The following is a 9,243-nucleotide window of genomic DNA, read 5'->3' on the forward strand; positions in this document are numbered from 1 at the left end:
TTTGAAAAGTGCATCACTACCTTGAAAGTCTTGGGTGCCTATATTCTAAAAAGGCCAAAGAGAGATGGTTCTGAGAAGTCTCTCCCCTTTTCCATATGAGTCTCATATGACTCTTCCTCATTACCTGTCTTGGTTTTTCTCTTCATGCCCTGCTTTGCCCGTGTGTGTGTGTGTCTCCTTGTCTCTCCCCTGCGTCCTGTGCCTACCCACCCTCAACTCCTGTTGCTGCTCATAAAATAAAATTGACATCTCTTTTAGATTATTTTGTGTCTGTGGATAGTTTTATATTCTCTTTTCACAATTTTAAAATCTGATGACTGCCATATGTAACACTTATCTCTGAAATGCAATGCAAATCAAGTTGGTTATTACCGATGTGGCATTCAATTGACTTTCTCTTCCTTAAAAATAAGTTGTTCTTTACAGAAATAGATTCCAAATATCTGCTCTTGGGGTATGAAAAATGCATAAAAATAAATATAATCTCTCTCTCTCTCTCTTTCTCTTCATAAAAATAAATATAATCTCTCTCTCTCTCTCTCTCTCTCTCTCTCTCTCTCTCTCTCTCTCTCTCTCTCCCCATGGTGAGGACTGAAGAGATGTTGAATGTGATCGTGCTATTGCTGTTATTACAATAACCTCCCTCCTCAGCCGGCTCACCACCATCACCCAAGGGGCCTGGCCTGCCAAATGGAAGACATCTTCCTCCTTAGCCCATAGCCTGAGCTTCCTGATCCCCCAGGCTCCCGTCAATCCTGCCCGGCAGACCTGGAGAAAGGAACAATCTTATTTCCAAAGTGACTGGTGGACAGGAAGGGTTGGTGATCAGGTCTTTGTTTTCAATGAGGAGAGGAGAAAATTTAGGAAGTGCAAATAATCAAGAAGATTAATTACCATCCAAATCTACCATTCAGAGATAGTAAATAAATAAAGTTTATATGCGGGATGCCAACTTCAGATGGGGCAGGAATGACCCCGTAGTAAGTATGCAAAGCCAGAAAACAGTACAGGATGAGAGGTCTTCATTAAAGCTTCCGACTCCCTTCAGTCCTTCTATTGGCCTCACCTCCCAATTCTGGCCTGGCAGCTTCTGGAAATGTCTTTGTTGGACAATCCCAGCTGTCACGATGGTCCCTCCTTTCTGAAGAATCATACTCTAGAATCTTTTTAAGTTAGGTCACTTAGGGGCCTGTCCTTGGGCTCAGAAATGGAAGGGGCAGTAGGTGTTCCTTCTACATCTGGTAAATAGCTGGCAGACTTCACCAGAGTCTCTGGTTGCCTGGGCTGGATGTGATCTTTATGGAAATAGAAGTCACTGCCCTGGGCAGATGGGGCTTCCTCCTCGGAGCTGTTCACCTCTGAGAAACCCCACCCTCCCAAAGGGGAAGAGGGAAGAAAGGAGGAGGAAGACAGAAAGGCTGAGAGGAAGGGGCATGGGAGGGGGGCCTTCTGGGGACCATACCACTCCAAAGATGTGCGAGATATACTGCATGCTGAACTGCTGGCTCTGGGGAGGCCAGTACTGCAAGAACGTGTCCACGTCCACCCGCAGCTCCTTCCGCTCCTCCTCCCCAAAGTGCTCCACGTGGTTCTGCAAGTCGTCCACAGAGACCAGGCAGCCCTCCGTGAGCCCGGTGCCCTCTCTCTCCACCCGCCACATGATGCGCGCCGCCAGCCTATGAAGAGGGACGGCGTTAGGGAGGCCACCGCTGCACTCGTTCATTCATTCATTCATTCATTCCACAAACACTCACAGGGTGCTTAGTGCATGGCAGGCACAGTGTGTGGCCCAAGATACAGTTTTGAACTAGAAATATGAAATTTCTTCTATAATGAAGCTCCTCGCAGCAGGGGAGAAGTAAGGAAACAAGACCATTTTAAGTAGTGGTCAGTTCTATGCAGAAAATAAAATAGGGTGACATGATGGAGAGTGGCCGGGGGAAGGAAGCGGAGGTACTGGGGAGGTGTCACGGACGAGGCACGTTTGAGCTGGGATGGGGCTGGACAGAAGGAGCTGCTCAGTGAGGCTGGGGAAAGCAGGCTTCGGAAGGGAAGAGCAGCGAGCACAAAGGCCCCGAAGCAGGAGTGAGCTTGGCACGAAGGCAGAGCAGCAAGATGCCAAGGTGGCTGGAGCACAGGGAGCCAGCAGTGGAGAGCTGGGCAGCAGCTGGGTCACATGGGGTCTGGGGACACAAAGACGGGTGGCAGTTGAGTCTCTCCTGACCGTATGGCTCACTAGGATGAGCACTGGGTAAGGAGTCCAATGAGCTGGGTGTGACCACTTCCACTTCATACTGTGTGAGCCTGGGCAAGTCATTTGACCTCCCTGAGCCTATCCAGTGGCCAGTAAAATAGGGATAAGATTCCCTGCTATGCTAACCTCCAGGGGTGTTCGGATGACAAAGTGAGGTCAGGATGCTCACATCGTGTGTGAGCTTATTCAAGTTCTTAATGGCTGGGGAGAGAGAAAGTGAAGAAGGCAATCTAGGTGGTGAAACAGTGTAAGCAGAGGCCCAAGGGCAGCCATGGGCACAGCACACACAGGGAGCAGGAAGGGACCTGGCCTGGCTGGCACTGAGGGCTGTGGGGGAGGAGGGGCCCCAGAGCACAGGGCTTTGCGTGTGAGACAGGGGGCGTACTTCACCTGGAGGGCCTCCTTGTTAACCATTAGGCAGCCTGTCCCAACAAAATGAAACCTGTGACCCAGGGACACTTTGGTATCTCTCTGCCACCCTCTGACTTCATGCTGTCCAGGTGCCTGGGAGAGGCTGGTGACACAGAGCAGACTCTGCCCCTTAGGAGAGACCCCCCCTTGGCAAAGCACAGACCCTCTTCTCCTCTCATTAGGGTCATAGAGTTATTTCTAGACAGATGCCCTGCTGGAGACCCTGGGTGCTGGGAACTGAAGTGTCCCCATGTGGAACCCAGGACAGCACTGGGGAAAATGAGACTCGGGAGGTGGTCTGAGGAAGAGCTGCTGCCTTCAAATATTGGGGAAATGGTCATGAAGCTCAGAGAATAGAGGACAGTGAGTGAGAGATTTCAACTCAGTATCAGAAGAAACTGCTAACTGGAACTGTGCAGATGGAGGAACTAAGCTCCCATCACAGGAGGTGACATTTACTTTGGGTCTCGAAGAATATGTAGGATTTCAACTAAAGAGGATGAGGAAGCTGACTGAGCCATTTCACCCTGCAGTTGCCTAAAAATTGTCAGGATATGATCATTTCATTCTATGTTTTATCTTCACACGCTGCAGGGAGAGTGAGAATGCTCCCGATCACCAGCCGCGTCTCCTTTGCCCTCCACTGCCGGCTGCCTAAGCACCGCCCTGCAGCCCAGGCCAGGCCTAGCCCAGAGGGACCTCCAGGACTTGGAAGCTCTTGAGCTGGGGCTCCCGAGGTATTGGCCTGAGATTTCTGGCAATGGCCATCAGGAAAGGCCATTAGCTGTAAACTCAAATGCCCTTTCGGGTGTAATGTGTATGACCACAGGGAGTAGTTGGGCTGCAGTGACTTGGAAAGGTCTGGGGGTTTTTTGGGTGGCTTTGTTTTGTTGGTGGCTGGCTAGTGCAGGGATCCAAACCTGTGACCTTGGTGCTCTGTATTTTTTAAAACAGATGCTATTGAATTCCAGCCTATTTTGCCAGATCTTCAGTTTTTATTTTTTGTTTTCTTATTTCAAGAGAAGCCAGAAATCCTAATTTTTTGAAATGTGAAATTTCCAAACTTTTAAACACTGACAGTTCGATTTTTTTTTTTTTTTAAGATGACCAGTAAGGAGATCTTAACCCTTGACTTGTTGTTGTCAGCACCACGCTCACCAAGTGAGCTAACCGGCCATCCCTATATAGGGATCTGAACCCATGGCCTTGGTGTTACCAGCATCACACTCTCCCAAGTGAGCCACGGGCTGGCTCAAGATCAATTTTTAAAAAACTAAACACTAGAGGGTCATGCAGAAGGAGTATGCAGGCCAGCTCCCACAGTGGCTGCAGTCTGGAATCGGGTATAACACCCACTTCTCCCTCTTAGACCTGAAGGGAGGGAACAGAAGCCTCTTTGAGGCTCCTTCCTGATTTGAACTTAGTCTGGCTTCCTTAGACCTAGGAATGCTGTCGCTGCCACCATATCCAGGGCGACACTTGGGAATCCCACGTCCCCCCCTGCAACCCAGCTCTGACCTGATGTTCTCGTTCGGCACTTTCCCAAATCTCTTGATGGCTGAACACTCATTCTTGTGGTTCAGCCAAGCATCCTTCTGGCAGGTGCGGTCACAGTAATGGGCAAACTTGCATTGCCCACAGCGGTGGAGCTTCTCCTGCCTCTTGAAGCAGGTGTGGCACACAAAGTTCACGAGGCTGGAAATGGCGGGAGATGACACATGACTGGGGACACAGTGGGAAGGACACCACACCAGCTGTTGGGAGGTCTGAAAGCTGATACTGGCTCCGGGAGCCTATCCTTGTCTTTCTAAGCTTCAGATACCACTTGTCAAAATGAGGGGCTTGGGTTTCTAAAGGTCCCTTCCTGTTATAACTAGTCCTTTAGCAGATATTTTTAAGTGACCCTGATGTGGGAGAAACTATTGCCCTGAGCACAAAAGTCCTTCAATTCAATTCAACAAATGTAAATCCATGCCCTGTGTGTGTTAGGCACTGGGAATACCACAGGTCACCAGAGAAACTTGCAGTCACCATGCAGCATGATGATTCCTGGAACACACTGAAGTCGACACTTGAAGGTTCTATGTCAAAGAAATGGGTCAAAATTCCTCATGGTCCCCATGCCAAAAGCCACAAGTCATTGGCACTATGTCATGGGAGGGGGTGTTTGTGTGATGTGTCCTTCTCATTGTTGACATGTAATGTCCCCTTCCCAAAAGAATAACAAACTATAACTAATCTGCACTATAACAGGACAAGGAATATGATAGTATTGTACACAAAATCAGGTCCACGTATTGATCTGTCACAGTTCTGTGTGTTTTGCAACAGTGAGAATAACAAGGTTAGTGATGTCACAGATCTCATCTCATGTATTCTCCCAGCTCAGAGAGAGGGTGGAAGTGATGAGAAGGAATAATGCATGCTCATTCGATGGGTGAGGGAGAGAGATGCAGGAAGATGAGGCTCCTGACCCTGTGCTTCCAACCACCCCGTGTTCCCATTAGAGACCTTTGCGTCCCCCATGTTAAACTCATCATTCAAACAGAAAAGAGCAAAGGCTATACAGGAAACATATTTCAAGACATAGCTGGACACCCAGGGTGAGGGAAATCTGTGTGATGCACACTATCTCGGGGGCCAACTGCATGCTCCTGCAATGTGGGGAAGAGAAATCCCAGCCACAGAAGCAAAGAAATGAGGAAAACGAGTTCAGTGATGTGCAGGGAAGCGCTGAGCTCCCTGAGAGGAAGTGGTTATGTAAAACTCAGGTTGGAGTTGACAGTCTGAACAGGAATCTCAAAAGTATAAGAAAATAGGTGCTTTTACAATTGCAGAATTCTAGAGCCTGGAGGAAGAAACTTTAATAGTACATCCAAGTACAGAAATCCCTTGCTTCCGTCCCCGACCATGAATTTCCTAATTCCCATGGTGAAAAGGAGTTCACTGCTTCTAAGAACAGTTAGTCCGCAGTTGGCCTGTCAGTTGCTGCAAACTTCTTCCTTGTGTTGAGCTTGAATTTGCCTCCCCAGAAAACATACTCCTATACCCCAGTTTGGCCCCCTGGATCCTTACTCAATGGAGCAGTCCTGGTCAGGTCAGTTTTTCAAGAACTTGAAGACCACTGCTGTGTTTCCCTTTCATTTCCCTTCTCTAAGTTAAACCCTCACAGCTTCTTCAGCAGCAACTTGTACAGCATGGCTTCTGGGATTCTCACAACATTCTGGTGGCCTCCGACGTGCCCACAGCAGGTCCCTGCAGCCAAGGGCAGGTGGGTGTAGCAGGCAATCAAGCAAGGTCCAGCAGCCAGTGTTAGGGGTCAGGCTCAAGGGCCAGCCCAAAGATCAGGCCTATTGGTCCCAGTGTGGCATCAAGAGAGGGAAAGATAGGTGCAGAGCCAGCTGAGGGCACTGCATGGACTACTGCTCTAAGCTAAGTCCTGGGCTTCCCAGAGTCCAGACAGTTTTCAGCCTCTGGCTGGCAGACAACACACTACTATGTCCCCATTCCCCGAAAGGTGGTAATAATTGGTTAATAATTGTAAAGTCCTCAAGGGCATGAAAGGTCAATGCTTATTTTATGTTAAGCAGATTCAAGGTTATGCCCGAGATAATGTCTTCCTTACTCTTACCATTGTGTTCCCTTAAGCTTTCCTGGTGAAAGAGGAGGAGTAGAATTACACCAGCATACTTAGAATTGCACAGAATCCACAGCCCATGATAACCATGCCACGGAGGCAGTGCTCTGCCTAAGAAGGTTATTTGTCATGAGTGCCCCAGAAGAACAGAGCACATGGGGCTCACATGGGACCCTAACCATTTAGTAAAATCTCCAAACCCCTGTAGATGAGAGCTATGAATTTCTTGCATCTGTCTCAAGTCAGAATTGCATTCTCTGCAGGAATTTGAAGTTCATCAGCAGGACTGGATTGCTAAAGAACTCAAGTAAATTGGATCCCAGGAAGCCTCCAAATCTAATCTCTTGGCCACTCAAAGGTGAGACCCTGGGTGGCAAATCATTACAATGATGGTGCCCAGACAGAGTTTAGTATCCAGATGGGGCGCTATTTACACTTCCTGAATCTCAACATTGTGCTGCAATTAGTCTCTTTAGCAAAAAACTCTTACTAGTTTAAGGTAAAATTACAAATATAGTCACTAAGAGTCTCCCAAGCTTTCTCAAAGGTACTGCAGCCAAGTCAGTTTCCCTCTGTTTGTCCATATGGCATTGCATTTTCCAAACAGCTTTACAGAGGCATAACTGACATACAATAAACTGCACATGTTTAAAATGTGCTCTTTGATAGATCTGACATGTGCACCAACACACAAAACAATCATCACAATCAAGACAGTGAACACATGCTTCACCTCCGAAAATTCCCTCCTGACACTAAATTTTTTAACTTGAAGTAGAGTCCCCATGTTACTCTACACCTGTCTATTCCAGGGGTGCCTATAAGAGAACCACCCCACACTGGGATTGCTCTAATATTTCACACCCAAATTGATATTTCGCAAATATTCTAGTATAATATCCTCATATTTTTATTCATTTGTATGTATTCGTATATTCATATTTCATGGATACTCTGAAGTTTTCGCCTACCAAACAAAAACTACTTTGCAGTTCTCACTGTTTCACTGTTTCAAATTTTAAATACAAATAAAAACTCCAGCAGATCACCTAGAATAACAGAAGTTCTGTTTCTTCATCTTTACAAGTGCTATATAAATGGAAGAATAGTCCATCTCCCATGAACTGCAGCTGTATTACACTCCTCAGAATAAATTCCAGTGGAATGGTCCTCATGCCTTCAAAGTCACTAATAACCACTCTGACCAGGACAAGGCTGGAGACAGAGCCTGAGGTGCTGCAATATTGATGTCACCTGGCCTGGGTGACAGGGAGACCCTTACGATCACTTATACAATCACTTATCAAGTCTTGAATCAATTCAACTATTGGCTCAGCAATATCCCACCATCATATTATCTCATAAGGTTCTTTGCAATCACTTTGCTGTAATAAACTTCTAATTTCTTTTCATAAAAAGAACATGTGATCAATTTGGATTGATTTTTTTTTTTCTCAAAGTGAACTCAATGGCTTCCAAATGTGAACCACCAAATAGTTTCTCCAGGTTTACAAATATGTTTAATATTCCATTCTACAATTTTGTTAGGGCTTAGAGACAAGTTTTAAAAAGCTGGTGCAACTCAGGAAGCATTATGAGTTATCTCCTAATTTAGGTCTCTTCTCTCCATCACCTCACCTGCCATGAAGGCTTAGCCGTGAGGCTGGAGCTGGGGAGAAGGAGAAGGCTTCCTGAACTGCAGCATGCACATACATCACCAGAGCTCTTGTTAAAACTCAAGTTCTACTTCACTAGGTCTGGGTGGGGCCTGGGATTCTGCATTCTAACAAGCTCCCAGGTGAGGCTGATGCTTCAACTTCCAGAATGTAGAGATGAGAGAACACCTGAATCCTGCTCCTTCTGGTGGGGCCTGCTGAGAAGTGTCAGGTAGAAAGAAAGAGGAAGTTAAAAGAAAAAAGCCTGTCCCCCTGGTTCCCATCTCCCCTCATTGGTGGTTGGATGGGTGTTATGAAAGATGAGCTCTGGAGTCAGTGAGAGCTGAGTTGAACTCCTGACCCCAAAATCTGCTGGCTGTGTGACCTTGAGCAAGTCCCCTAACCTCTCTGAGCCTTTTTTCCATATGTGAAAATGGGAATAACAACACCTAGATCTTGACATCTTTTAGACTAGTGACTATTACTTTTGAATGAAATAAACTTACTATTAAAAAATTCAAGCAAGAAGAAAATTACAAAGAAGTTCCAAAATCCCACCACTCTTGGTGGGATTTTGAGGATTAATGAAACAACATGTACAGTAGCCAGCACAGAGCCTGGCCCTAAATGAGTGCTCAGTAGAGGTCAGCCTGGTCCACCCATTCCATCTGTCACGTAGGGAGATTGGGACAGGTGATCGCTGAGCTCCTGCTCTCCACCCACACCCACTTGGGCAGCTGCCAGAAAGGAAGACAGCCCAGCTAGGGGAGTACCTCTGTATGGGGACAAGGGCACCACCCTGATAAAAATACCCACCCCCTTACTTCCCCTAGTGCAGAGGAATGTCCAAAAGACATGAAGTCCTAAACCACTTCTTGGATTTCAGGAGAGAAAATGCTAGTCCCAGCCAGGCTCAGCTGGGTAACCTTCAGCAAGTCCCATTTCTCCTGAGTCTCATGCTTCCTATTCCCACAAGAAGACACTAACTACCATCTATAAAGCACTTTGCAATTTTCTTTTTCTTTCTATTTTTTGGGGGTGGCTGGCTGGGGCATGGATCCGAACCCTTGACTTTGGTGTTATCAACACCGTGCTCCAACCAACTGAGCTGACTGGCCAGCCCTGCTATTTTCAAAGAGGTGTTTTTGGTGATGCTTTTTTAAAAATCTTCACAACCACCCTTTAGAGTAGTGGTGATCTTTATCCTCACAGGGTCCCTGATGCAGGACACTGCTCCCAACACAGAGGGCAGTTGCAGCCCCAAAGTCCCCCAGCTTTGCCTGCAG

General features: G+C 47.0%; 1 protein-coding gene across 1 annotated transcript in view; it reads right to left on the reverse strand.

Annotated features, from left to right (window-relative positions):
• Positions 1-1,462: 1,462 nt before the first annotated feature.
• LOC103607387 (histone-lysine N-methyltransferase SMYD1-like) overlaps positions 1,463-9,243 on the reverse strand; it is a gene marked incomplete at its 3' end in the record, with an annotated part of 21,906 nt that continues 14,125 nt past the window's right edge. The window contains exons 2-3 of the mRNA XM_008591898.1: positions 4,184-4,360; positions 1,463-1,676 (exon numbers count right to left, since the gene is read on the reverse strand). Coding sequence (XP_008590120.1) covers positions 1,463-1,676; positions 4,184-4,360 — 391 coding nt within the window. The remainder of the gene's footprint in view (positions 1,677-4,183; positions 4,361-9,243) is intronic.

The sequence above is a fragment of the Galeopterus variegatus genome, unplaced genomic scaffold, assembly GCF_000696425.1.
Source record: "Galeopterus variegatus unplaced genomic scaffold, G_variegatus-3.0.2 Scaffold7380, whole genome shotgun sequence".
In the NCBI taxonomy this organism is placed as follows: Eukaryota; Metazoa; Chordata; class Mammalia; order Dermoptera; family Cynocephalidae; genus Galeopterus; species Galeopterus variegatus.